The sequence below is a fragment of the Thalassophryne amazonica genome, chromosome 15 (genome assembly GCF_902500255.1).
Source record: "Thalassophryne amazonica chromosome 15, fThaAma1.1, whole genome shotgun sequence".
Taxonomy (NCBI): Eukaryota; Metazoa; Chordata; class Actinopteri; order Batrachoidiformes; family Batrachoididae; genus Thalassophryne; species Thalassophryne amazonica.
The window spans coordinates 88,058,332-88,072,008 of record NC_047117.1 but is presented as its reverse complement, the minus strand read 5'-3'; the positions used below and the strand labels follow the sequence as shown (position 1 = coordinate 88,072,008).

The 13,677-nt window shown below is 43.8% G+C and overlaps 1 protein-coding gene across 2 annotated transcripts; it reads right to left on the bottom strand.

The window, feature by feature from the left end:
• Nucleotides 1–3,587: 3,587 nt before the first annotated feature.
• pcdh18a (protocadherin 18a) lies at nucleotides 3,588–13,261 on the bottom strand. Of its 2 annotated transcripts, none has more exons than XM_034187633.1 (4): nucleotides 10,309–13,261; nucleotides 9,643–9,731; nucleotides 8,817–8,989; nucleotides 3,588–4,525 (listed from the first exon to the last, which is right to left on the bottom strand). In XM_034187633.1, exons 1-4 carry the CDS (start codon nucleotides 12,781–12,783, stop codon nucleotides 3,732–3,734), a joined length of 3,531 nt encoding a protein of 1,176 aa, XP_034043524.1. In that variant the 5' UTR covers nucleotides 12,784–13,261; the 3' UTR covers nucleotides 3,588–3,731. The 2 variants fall into 2 exon arrangements, with proteins under 2 accessions (XP_034043524.1, XP_034043526.1); XM_034187635.1 differs by having other exon boundaries at nucleotides 9,643–9,698; nucleotides 10,309–13,257.
• Between the last annotated feature and the right edge of the window lie 416 nt (nucleotides 13,262–13,677).

The following is a 13,677-nucleotide window of genomic DNA, read 5'->3' as shown; positions in this document are numbered from 1 at the left end:
AATAGGGATGAGTTGGGAAAAGTGACAATGCTGATGTTTCTTCTTTAAAAAAATGGCAAAAACAAAAAGGGTGTGTGCGCTGTCCACAGCACTGTCCGTGGTACTGAAAGCTGTCACTCTCAGAGAGACAGGAGAGAGGGAGCCTCAAACAGCTCATTTCACAGTTATTATCATAAAATAAAACACAGTTTGTGTTTGAGGCACTGTTCATTTCGCATGCAATCAGTAATATTTTTCTCTCTATTTGGCCTGCCAGAACAGCGCACTGCCCCCGAACTGACCTTTTTATTAATTCAAAGTAAACTAAAAGTCCTAAAACAAATGAAAAATACATGATCTATGAAAGTTTAGTTTTTTCATCTTTTTTCCAACAATAACACAGCATTCTGCAAAATCTCTTTTCAAAAACACACAGACACAAGTGTAACTGTGCACCCAATCTAGGGAAAGAAGCCACCAAAAAAGCCAATGTGCAGGCCACGTCTTAACCTCCCTCCTCATCACCCATCCCTTATCACCCTCTCCACCTCTCTCTCATACAATGTATAAACATAACAATGTGAATGAGGAATCTCCAAATTTTAATTTGACAAATTCAGACAGACCCAAACATTCCACATTTTGCATAATAATGAAAGCCAATCCTGGCTCCATGAAGTGAAATAAATGCAGGTCTTAGCTTCAGAAGAGTTGCAAGTGGCAAGTGTTGTTACTGAACCTCCTGAGAACAGTGTCCTGCCACTCAGTTGTGCACTTTCTTGTTAAGTCCCTCTCTAAAGCCAGCTGCAACAACTGGGCCATTCTCTTGTGGAGTATTACTGGTCTGTGATCCAAAAAAAATGTTCCTTAGAGAGAAGACTGAGTTCTCACACATGGCACAGTTCGTAGCAAGAGAGATGCTCCTTTGAAGATTTGTCTTTATGAAATCTCCAATCTTTCTCTGTTGTATTTTTCCAGTTACGGAAACCCACACTTACAAAAGCATCCATTCTATGAGGCCGGCTGCAGTAACCTCTAAACTGCTGGCAACAAAAACAAAATGCTGCATTGGCTTTGATGTTGTACTCAAGCCAGTCTCAGTTGTGATACCAAGCATAGACAAATGAACACTTCCTTCTGATGAAAATGCTTGCAGGGTACTACTGCTGCTGTAAAACAATTTGGCTGGACTCGTCGGTTCTGAGGTCATCTATCAGTGTTTTTCTGCAGGTAGCACTTGGGCTTGCAGGTGCATCCTGGCTGCTAACGTAGGGAGACTCCGATTGATGCTCCTCAGAGGGAGCCGTGCTGAGGCTGGGAATGGGTGCATTTGCTCCATCTTCAGTAGTAGTAGCCTAGAATTTGCAGCACCATGTAGCCACTTCATTTTTCCATTTTCTGACTGGTGGTCTCTTAAGGGAGCTCTTTGGGACACATGTAACTGGGAGGAGGCACCAGGAAGACTCAGGACATGCTGGAGGGATTATATTTTGCCAGCTGGAATGAAGACACCTCAGGGTCTCCCTGGAAGAGTTAGAGGACTTGGCAAAGGATCAGGAAGCATGGTATGATCTCTTAATTCTCTTGACACCACACCCCAGGAAAAAGAACGAATGAGCAAACAAGACTAATCACAGATGTCTGACATCCACCAATCTGGATCCAGATCATCTCCAGAATGCAGTGGAGTCTTCCATTCCCTAATATCTATCTGTGGTGCAAATTTGGTGAGAATCCGTGAAGTAGTTTTGACTTAATCCTTCAAAGCCTGTATAAAGGGAAATCTTGAGCCAGAATCCAAATCTAGATTGCCTCCAAAATTTAATGGAGTCTTCCTTGGTCTAACATCTATCTGTGGTGAAAATTTCATCAAAATCCGTGCAGCGGTTTTGACGTCAGAGAGACAAATAAATAAACGCTGATGGTTTTATTACATCCTTGGCGGACGTAATGAATGAATGAAAATCATGTAATCCAGAAAATGATTGCATTTTAAAAAAAAATGTATTTCTAATCATCTGGGAATATAGTTATACTTTTTTGTAAGAAAATGTTAATCTACAAATCTAGCTGTATTGTTTGTTTTTTAAAAAAGTCCTTTATACTATTTTAGTTCCTGATTCCATTTTTTTTACCCTTCAGTCTCACTCTGCCCGTACTTGTAGTATGTTGAGGTTCGGCCCCTCCAAGGAAGAAGACAAATTAGCTCATTTAGTCCTTGTGTCTGCACTCATGCATGTGCATCTGTGTACATGCATGACTGTGCACGGCCTTGTGAAAGTGTGAATACTTGTATCTGCTCCATGTGTGTATTTATGCAAATTCTAACCTTTACCTTGTTAATGCGCTGCCTCATGAGGTTAATTGCTTCATTTAGCCCTGGTTGCAGAAATTTCCACCTTTTTTTAATGCAGCATAACATTCAATTTTGTGACTGTCTGTGTGCATTCATGCCCGTGAGTATATATCCTCTGATTAAACTTTACAATCACCAGCAGAGTGAATGAGGAGAGAGGTGGGGCCCATTTCCCTCATTCTCTTTAATTTTATTACGGTTCTGTATGGCTGCATTGTACAATATCACGCTTTTGATTTCCATCATGTGGCTCCATTATCAGATGTTGTTCATTTGCTGTGAATATTTAGTGTAAGCGTGATGCTGTCATGGATGAGAGAGACGGTGAGGTGGAGAATTTTAGAAACTAAATTAACAACTAAATGCATTTTAATCTCAGAGATCATTTGGGAATAAATTCATAGATAATAGCGTGTTTATATTTATTAGCGGATGTGAACTGTTGCAAAATGAGGCTGAGGGAAGGTTTGCTTACAAGCCAACAAGCAAGCGTGCCTTCTACAGGGCTGCAGTCCTAATGCTGAGCATTAGGGGGCGTTAAAACACAAGTGGGGTAAATGGAAACATGAGAGACTGGAATGATGAAATGAACTCTGAATTCCCTCACTTTATTTATCATCAACTGGTCACAATGATACCATACAAAACCAACGTCCAACATGGAACTGCACTGGAATGTGATCATTTTTAATACAGACACACACATTCAGTAACAAAATTAATTAAATACAGCCAGCTTTATGAAATAATCTGCGCAGAGAAATAGGGACACATTGATATTGTGACATGCAGCAACAATATAAAAAAAATAGACATTTCTTTCTTTACCTGTACAAACATACATGGACAAATATAAATATATAGAAGTAAAAAAGTGTATTTTTTTAAATACAAAGGTAAAATTGTACAATTACATTCCATAATCACTGACCAGGAGACGCATCACAATATTAAAGTGAATTTTCCTTTTTGTCACAGACACTGTACAATACTGTACACTGTTTGAAAAAAAAAAGAAAAAAGTTTGTTTCTTCCTGTTGGCACTGCTGTAAACATGACAAATGAAGAAAGGTAGAGTTCTGTTGGTGGCTTTTTGTTTGAAATCACTCAGTCAAGCAACTTTAAGCAAATACGGTAAAAACAACAGAGGAATCTTCCGGCTTTAATGCCTTTAAGTCGCCTCCATCACAACTTCAGTGCCGTGATTTCCTTTTTTTCTCTCAGTCTTTCTGCACTGAGCAGGAAGAAAATATTTGGTAAATAAAGACAAGCATGACAGTACACAAGAAACAGTTATCGTAAAGTTTATACCGTCACGAGCAACGAAAATTGCCAGAATGCAGTGGAATACGTCACACAGTGAGACCCCGCCCCCTTCTGTAGCCATTAGCCGCCTCTAGTTCTGCTTGACATCCTGCAACAGTTTGTTTATCTCGTTGACCAGCTCGCTGGCGTCCACGCCCGCCTCGTGGTGGCTCTCGTTGCATTTGTTACCCTGCTGACCCTGATGGAAGACGCCATCAAAGTCATCTTCCTCATAATTCTCTGGGATTTCCTCCATGGCTGGCAGCCATTTGAGGTGAGGTGGCTGCCCGTTGGTGGAGGCAGCGGATGTAGATGAAGAGGATGAGATATGATTGGTTCCTACAGCTCCACTTCCTGGGTTTAGGTAATGGGTACTGGCTGCCCATGCAGCAACACCCGGGGGGTAAGCCGTACCTTTTCCACCTGGCAGCAGCCCTCTCCGGCTGTCTTGAGGAACAGCGCCGCTGCCACGTCCGTTGGTTCGCTCATTAGCTGATGAAGACATAGGTGGGCTTGTTTCAGTGCACTCAGAATACAAGTCCATATTTTGAGGAAGGAGCCGCTGGAACACGCTGTTCATCTCATTGAGGAGGGAGCCAGCCCCACCACCGGTGCCACATGCATCACTTCCTCCTCCCAAAACAACTCCCCCAGCACTGGCTTCCTCACTTTCAGACTCCTTGCCAAAAGTGGAGAAACTCTTGCGGCGTTCTGAGTCAACTGATGACTGGTCATCATCGGGTTGGGGCTGCTGGGAGGACTCCTCCCCGGGGATGTACATGTTGTTGCGGTAGTCGGCGGAGGAAGCAGGCGAGGAAAGCGGGGGCATCCAGCACTGATCCGAGTGTCCCAGGATGCGGCATTCATCCGTGCACAGTCTCATAGCTAAAGCACAAAAAGATGAAAACAATGTTCAGGAACGTTTCCAGCTCCAGCAAAGTTTGAAGTCTGAGATGGACTTTTCTTTGCTACAGAAAACATCCATATTCCTTAAAAATACACGTTATGGGAGTGGAAAGTGAGGAAAAGGCAGTGTGATCTCTGCGCTGTTCAGGTCAGCAGGGGGTCAGTGTTTACAGCATGTTGTGGTAAGGTTTTTAGACTGAAAAAAAGTGATAGGATACTGCTGAGACAAAAAACATGCCTGCTGCCGTTACCCTGTGATTGCTCTGTGCACAATGCTGATTAAATTTTTAATATACCAGTGCTTTGCCACTTCATTAATGCCAAAAATATATCACTGCTTGTCTTTCTTTCTCAGTTTTTGCACACTTTTTTTTGCCATCTGCAGATCTCATAGCAAATGGATGGAGACGTTGGCCCAGTGTGAACTCTGCCCCGAGTGTGAACTGGTCCCGGGGCTAAACCTATTCCTACCCCTATCCTGAACCTGAACCCCAGCCGAGCTGTTAACCTGGTCCTAGTTATCTTGTTACCATACAGTGGTTCCCTAAAGTTTATGAAACTTTGAGAACCTTTGTGCTGCTACACATCTCAGTATTAGAATGACAACAAATTATAACAACATACTGTGTACATGTATCAAGCTTCTGTAAAGAATAATAAAAAAAAACATAAAAAATGTCCTTTCAACTCACATTGAAAGGAAAACTATACAACACTATTGAAATAAAATTTAACTTTCTTTTATTACAAAAGCCAAATTGATGTGTTGCATAAGTAATGCCACTCTTTGGTGTAAGACAAGTAAATCATCACTTTTATAGCAAGGCTATCTTCAGACAAGGCAGGGAATGGATACATGTATCTTTTGAAGTCAGGGAACATGTTATAGACTTCACTTGCATCAATTATTGAGAAATATAATCCTTACTTTACTGTATGGTAAATCTGTAAATCTGAAGCAGTTCTCAAAAAGTGAGTGACTGTGCAAGGAGGAGGCTAATGAGGGAAGCCACAAGATAACCAGACAACACTGAGGAAGTTTCTGTGGCTGTTATCTGAGTAATTTTGGATTTGAAAGAGATCATGTTTGAACATGTTAGATACAGAAGCCTGGATTTATATATTTTAATTTCACTATGGCATTCATTGTTGTAATAGCTCAAGGGTTCACAAATTTTTGGGTACCACTGTATGTTTTTAGTCAAAACCGCCCATTTGACAGTGAGGTAATTCATGCTATATATATATATATATATATATATATATATATATATATATATATATATATATATATATATATATATATATATATTCCACATTTTTTTATGTTGCAGCCTTATTCCAAAATGGCTGAAATTAATTTTAATTCTGCAAAATTCTACACACAACACCACCATAATGACAATGTGAAAAAAGGGTCTTTGTTGTTTGAGATTTTTGCAAATGTATTAACAACAGAAAACTAAGGAATCATATGCACATAAGTATTCACAGCCTTTTGATATGAAGCTCATAACTGAGCTCAGGTGTATCCTGTTTCCATTAACCATCCTTGAGATGTTTTGACAGTTTAATTGGAGTCAACCTGGAGTAAAATCAATTGATTGGACACAATTTAGAAAGACAAAAACCTGTCGGCATATAAGATCCCACAGTTGACAGAGGATGTCAGAGCACAAACCAACCATGAAGTCAAAGGAATTGCCTATAGACCTCTGGGACAGAATTGTCTACAAGCACAAGTCTGGGGGAAGGGCACAGGCACATTTCTGCTGCTTCAAAGGTCCCAATGAGCACAATGGCATCCAGACAGCCCACCTGGAGTTTGCCAAGAGGCACCTGAAGGACTCTTAGACCATGAGAAACAAAGGTCTCTGGTCTGATGAGTCAAAGTTTGAAGGCACCATCCCTACAGTGAAGCATGGTGGTGGCAGCATCATGCTGTGGAGATGTTTTTCAGTGGAAAGAACAGGGAGACTAGTCAGGATGGAGGGAAAGATGAATGCAACATTGGATAAATACATCCTGGATCAAAACCTGCTCCAGGCTGTTCTTGACCTCATATTTGGGTGATACCGCCAAGATATCAAAGGAGTGGCTTCAGGACAACTTTGTGAATGTCCTTGAGTGGCCCAGCCAGAGCCTAGACTTCAATGCAATTGAACACCTCTGGAGAGATGTGAAAATGGCTGTGCACTGACTCTCCCCATCCAGCCTGATGGACCTTGAGAGGTGCTGCAAAGACGAATGGGCCAAAATGACCAAAGATAGGTGCACCAAGCTTGTAGCATCATATTCACGAAGATGTGAGGCTGTAATTCCAGCCAAAGGTGCATCAACAAAGTACTGAGCAAAGGCTGTGAATACTTATGTATTGATGTATGATTGTTTAGGTTTTTTATTTTATTTAGTTTTTTAATGAATTTGAAAAAAAAAAGAAACAAACTTTTTTCATGTTTTCATTATTGGTGTTATGAGCTGAAATTTGAGGGGAAAACTATTTTACTCCATGTTGGAATATGGCTGTAAAATCACAAATTTTGGAAAAAGTGAAGTGCTGTGAATACATTTCGGGTTGGTGCCTGCTTGATAAACATAGTTTTTTTTTTTTTTTCACAGAAAATTTTGTGTGCAAAATAGCATTTAGAACCTTTTTTCTACACAAGGTTTGATAAATGAGGGCCCTAGTGAGGACATCTGTGACACATCTTGTGGAACAAACCATTTCAGGCCTAAATTTGGGGAGATAATACATTCAAAAATACAGTTGTATAGGACACGGATGATGTGTAATCTATACTTAACTGGAAGATGCATAGTCTTTTTTTTTTTACAATATGGCCCCTTGTGAAGCTCACAGATACTGCTTGTCTCAAGAAATAGGATTGATAAGTGTCTGTATCTACCCAACTGGTTCTCAGATTTGATATAGGACTTGATTCTTCTTCTTCTTCTTCTTAAATAAATTCCTATGCAAATGTCTGGTGTGCTGGATGTTAATGTAATATTTGGTAGATTTGCCAAGCATGTGCACATCTCAGACTATGCAGCTTAGGCAGGATTTGCTTGTTTAGTTCTGTTATCAAATCAAGCATGAACAGCCACACTGGCTCATCTAAAGAGAAATATCTAAACAAATTAAATCTATTGAAGAGGAACAGGGATAATCCTCCCTCTTCTTCAATTATCTCCTTCCCCTCCCCTTTTCTACATTAGCATAAAAGATATCAGAGGGAGGGAGAGAGGGGTCAAGAACAGTAGGAGCAGTAATTCAGCACCTTCATATATAAGAAGTGAGGATACTGATGTATGCTGCATCACCTTTATTAATCTAAGACTGAATGCATTATCACATATAGGGAAAAAGAGAGAAGAGAAGCTTTCAGGAATGTCGGAGAAAGGTGAGAAAGGGACGTAGCCAGAGAGAAACAGAGAGAGAATAACATAATTCTAAAAGCAATTACTATGAATTCTCCTCAGTGCAGACATGAAAGCACACCACTGTCACTCACCAGGGGGAAAAAAGAGAAAGAAAAAAGAGGGGGAAGAAAAATAGAAAAACAACACCCTGAGACGCATACCGATGAGTGACAGGCGACTCATCTCCGCTCCAGGGAGGATTTTACAGACACTACTCTATCTTAAGGGCAGATAAGGCGCGCACACACACACACACTCGTCCGCATGCCCACACACATGATTACAGACAGACACACTGCAACCCCTGCCGGTGTGATAAGGAGCGTGGAAATGAGGCCTGTGTGGAAGAATGGGGCTGTGCATAATGGGAATTGTGTTGGTAACACAGCGAACTGATCGGCTGTACAGGCAGGTGTAGAGACAAATAACGGGTTTAGGGCAGGCGCTGTCCACGGTGCTGAAAGTTATCGTTGGGTTGATAGGAGCTGTGTGCGCACAGTCATGTCACTTTGCTTCCATTTCAATTTCAAGTTTGTTCAACGGAGCAGGACAACAGACACTGCAATCTGCTAATTTCACAGTGGTTTAGAAACGGCTTTTTGTTTTTTGGTTTTCTTTTTAACCTGAAATTATTCTCGCTTTGGATTCAAAGAGAAGACGCCTTCACAAACATTTACTAAAAACTGTGACTGTTGGGGGAACATCATGGTGAGGTTGCAGCTGCACAGTGAGATGGCAGGATAGCAGGAGGGGGGTGATATACCAGGTGTTAATGTGACTCAGCTGATGGGGCTGAATTGGAACAACAGCCTGCAGAAGGCGGTGAGTCAGAACGGGTGCCACAACTCACCTGGGTGGAGCCGATGATGCATTTCGAGGTGCAGGAGGTCAGAAAATCCCTCGCCCAACAGCAGTCTGTCCACGGGGGATTCTCGTCCCATGTCGCAGTCACTGTCCCCCGCCTCGCTGTCCCCACGACCGCTGTCCTTCAGGCTGAACTTGTCCATATCTTGCAAAGCATACCTGGATAACACCATAAAAAAGTGAAACTATAGGTATCAATCAATCAAACTGTACATCTGACATTGAAAAGACTGAGCTGAGGAATCCACTCACACCACAAATAAAAACCAAATGCATCCTGTTTTTCAGGAAGATAAAAATCACAGTGGCATGAAGCTGGTCCTCACAGAAAAATAATGAAGAATGAATCCATCATATAAAACTTAACACCGTGTCTGGAATCTGTCAAATCACCTGGCAAGGCTTCGCCCATAAATCCTACGCATGCAGGTAGATCCATTCAATAAATCTATCACAACAGCCACAAGGGGCATCAATAAATAGCTCATCTTCAACTCATATTTATGAGTGGAGCAAAGTAGAAAGGGATGTATGAGGAACACTATAAGCTCAAATCCTAAGGGGGAGGTGGGGGAAATCTGGTGACACCAAGACAAATGAGCTGCATATTTTTTGAACACAGTGATGTTGGTATGGTAACTGGAATATGAAAGAAATATAGTTTGCACACCATTAAACAATGATTTACAGGTAATCAAACAGCAGAACTCCACGTTAGGTGGTGGAACATGTACAACACAATGAAACACACGTGGTTTTTAAAACAAACAAAATGTGTTTTTTGGGTGGGGGGGGGGGTAAGGGTAAATTACCTGTAGCTGCGGGAGTATTTGTTGCCACGGAAACTGGGTCTGGGCTGGTACTGGCCCTGATGGAGCATGGACAGAAGCTGTGAGACTTGCTACATCCAAAATAACCAAACCAAACAAAATAAACCAAACAAAAAAGAAACAGAAGGGGAGGGGGGGGGGGTGAATAACAGATGGGAAATTGGGGGGGGGGGGGGGTAACAAAACACACACAGAAGACAAAATAATGGTTGAGTAAACACAAAATGGATGGAGACGCTGCTGTAAATGAGACAAAATGGGTGGCGTTATAACAATAAAAAGAAGAAGAAGAGGGGGTGAGTCTCGATGAATGTGGAGACGTGACTAAGGGGTGAGGCATGGTTATGATGGAGGCAACAGTGACAGGGTGTAAACAAGGTGAAGACAAAGACACATCTAAAACTCATCAACAGTTTTAATGAGAATCCTTTTGAACTACAGGGCAGCGTTGATGAAGTCGCTGTCACACATCCAGTCGAGCTAATTTTCTCAAACAGCTGCAGCTGAGTGAGGATGAGAGAGCTGGTGAGTGTATGTGAGAGAAAGAGAGAGAGAGGGGGTGAGTGAGGGGGTAGAGAGAGAGAGAGAAAATGGGGCCTACATCTCGAATTTGTGATCATTTCTGCGAGTCGCTGTACGTGCGCTCACCTCCACCGGTGGTGTCGCATGGGCCAGTTCCAGTGCAAAGCTCTCTGGAATGTGATTGGACGAGATGGTCACCAAACTGTTCAATGACTGCCGACTGTGGTGTTTCTGATGACTTATCTGGGCTCTGTCCATGGGGGGAGTGGCCGACGGGGAACAGTGGTGCGCTCTGATGGGCAGGGTTCCGTTCACTGTGGGAACTAAGGTGATGTCACCTTTGTGGATTTGCCGCGACGGCTTCTTGGGATGATGCTGGTGGGTGGATTCAGCCACCCGGCAGTTGTAGGAGTGCCTGGAGTCTTTCTTCTCAAGGTTACAGAGAACAGCGAACACCACCATGATGACCAGCAGCACACCACAGATTGCTCCAAGAGAGATGATAATAATCAAGGATACATCAGGAGTCGACTCCTCCTGGTCCTTCACCTGGCTGTGGTTCTCAATGTTGTCATAGACAGTGATTTTCAGAGCTGCCTTGGCGCTCAGGCTCTCACTTCCCTGATCTCGGACCACAACGGTCAGCTCAGCGTGCTTATGAGGAAAGTTCTCAAGGCTGGCGTTCGCGTGGATTTCACAGGTTCTGGGCTCAATCAGGAAGAAGCCCTCTTCATTGCCACTGGTGATGGAGCAGACGAGCTCTGCATTGACCCCTGTGTCTCGATCAGTCGCTCTGATCACAGTCACTAAGTGCCCAGCTTCTGTGGACTTTGAAATGGGCACATCAGCAGTGAAGTTCCACAACTGTGGGACCACAATGACTGGGGGGTTGTCATTCTCATCCAATATGTTAAGAATAACTGTGGCATTGCTTCGCAGCGGTGGTGTTCCAGCATCTTTGGCCTGTACGACAAAGGAGATACGACTAACGTCCTCACGGTCAAATGTTCTTAGTGCATAGATGGCACCATTAGATGGGTCAATTGTCACGTAGGTCGAGATTGAGCTACCATGAACAGAGTTTTCCAAGATGGAGTAGCTCACCTGTCCATTGGCATCCAGATCAGGATCAGTGGCCAAGACAGAGGTCAGATAAGCTCCAGGAGCATTGTTCTCTGATTTAAAAACCTCATAGCGCCCCTTCTCAAATCGAGGTGGATTATCGTTCTCATCAGTTACATGGACAGTAAAATGTTTGACGGTAGAGAGACTAGGAGTACCCCGGTCCTCTGCCACCACCGTGAGACTGAACTCTGACCTTCTCTCTCTGTCGAGAGACACATTGGTCAAAACCATGTAGTTGTTCTCATATGTCTTCTGCAGTTTGAAGTAACCTTGACCATGAAGTTTGCAGTCCACTTCTCCGTTCAGTCCAGAGTCCAAGTCCTCCACCCTGATCAGAGCTACAAAGGTGTCCAAAGGTGATGCCTCAGATATGTAGGCTGCCTCTCCATTCCCCTGAGAAGACATGAGGTTGATGCTGATGTCAGGTTTATTGTCATTCACATCGACCAGCTTGACCAGGATCTTACAGTGAGCTGGCATGGAGTTTGGACCCATGTCCTGTGCTTGGACATCAATATCATAAGAATCAACGGTCTCATAGTCCAAGCGCCTGATCAGGGTCAGGTGACCACTATCGGGGTTGATTTTGAACGTCTCAATTATTTTAGGAGACACGTGACTGCTGAAGGAGTACACTATTTTGGCATTTGTGCCTTCATCCGCATCTGTTGCGTTTAAGTCGATCAGCATGGTGCCAACAGGTGAGTTTTCAGGGAGGTTTATCACGTATGATGACTTGTCAAAAATCGGGCTGTTATCATTTGAGTCAGCAATGTTAATTTTCAGGAGAGTCGAACCCGTTCTGGAGGGAACGCCTCTATCAGAGGCGGTGTAGTGAAGTTCATAACCCGAGCGCACCTCCCGATCCAGTTCCCTGAGCACCACAAGCTCAGCATATTTCGCCCCGTCAGTCCTCGATTGGATGTCAATCTTGAAGAAGTTGTTGGGCTCCAGTGAATACGTGTACAGTGAGTTTTCCCCGACGTCTGGGTCCATGGCGCTGTCAAGGGGGATGCGCGCACCCACGGCCGCGCTCTCGGAGATCTCAATAGGGATGACGGCGCGAGCGAACTGCGGTGCGTTATCGTTGATGTCCAGCACTTCCACCTCCACGTGAAACAGCTGAAGGTGCTCCGTGGGGAGCGTGAGCACGTCGAACTGAATGGAGCAGTTGAGATTTTTTTCACAGAGTTTTTCGCGGTCGATTTTGGTCCTGATACTGATTTCTCCGTCCTGCTCGCGCACCGCGAGGAAAGAGGAGCTGCTCCCTCTTTGCATAGCTCTGAAGCGGAGCGACACTGTGCTTGGAAGTTTCGCCAGAACATCTGCGACATCATCTTTCAAGCGGGCGACGACGGTGCCAACCTTCTGTTCCTCATAAATTTGGTATTTCAGTGTCTTACCCCTGACATCTTGCGCTGCCAGTGCCAAGACGGCCAGAACTTTCCACATTCTGGCCAAAATGAACCCTTTCATCTTTCCTGGGTTTTTGTAGCAGCAGGGAAATTGAACAAAAATAGCTCCAAAATGAAAAAAAACAGGTCAAATCCCCTTGTAACTTACTAAATTCTGTGCGCCATCAGGCAGCAGCCGCATCGCTTCTTTCGGCGGAGCGAAGGAGAAAGAGAGAATAATCAAGTGTTCGAAAAGAGAAAGAGAGAAAAAATAAATCATTCAGGTTGCACCGATTTCCATTAAAAAAAAAAAATCTAAATTGCTCCCTGTCTGTCCTTCTTTGTTACGCAGATCTGTTGCGCGCGAGAGAAGCGGCTGAATGACACAGAAATCTGTGCGCCTTTCTCGCTCTCACTCTGCGTCTGGTCTGCGCGCTGTGCGCTCTCGTTCTCTCCCTCTCTCCGTTTGAGGTGCCTCTGCGCACAGCCGAGCCCAAAAATAACCCGCCTCAAACCAAGTAGTCGCACGTTAGCCACGGCCCCCTTTCTCATGCCGGGAAACACAAACGCTACTTCACTCAAAGCCTGACTGGTGGCCACTCAAACTACAGAACAGGAGGCGCAAAGGGGGAGAAAAGGGAGAAAGCAGGGGGCAAAACCCCGCCCAGTGAGGCTCACTTTACCCACGAGCACAGTGGGGATTGTGCACCGAAGAATGGCCAGGGAGATATTCAATAAAATCCTCCATTCAGTGCGCATGCTGTTTTATGCGCCATATAACCACAGGTTGGTTTAAGGATCCAGCGCTTCGGGTCTGTTCTCCCCTGACAGCACTAAAACTGAGAAAAACACGGACAATCACGTGAATTATCATTGTTAAGACTTAGTCATCAGCTATTTTACCCGACCCCCTTTTCAAACTTTGATAGGTGAAGGAGCTGTCTCCGTGACGCACAGATGGTTCCATGCGCGCATG

Coding starts and splice junctions, on each gene's coding strand:
- pcdh18a (XM_034187633.1), bottom strand. CDS start 12,783: ATGAAAGGGTTCATTTTGGCCAGAATGTGGAAAGTTCTGGCCGTCTTG. Junction 9,732..10,308: donor ATGCGACACCACCGGTGGAG/GTGAGCGCACGT, acceptor TTTTGGATGTAG/CAAGTCTCACAGCTTCTGTC. Junction 4,526..8,816: donor GCATCATCGGCTCCACCCAG/GTGAGTTGTGGC, acceptor TTTGTGCTTTAG/CTATGAGACTGTGCACGGAT.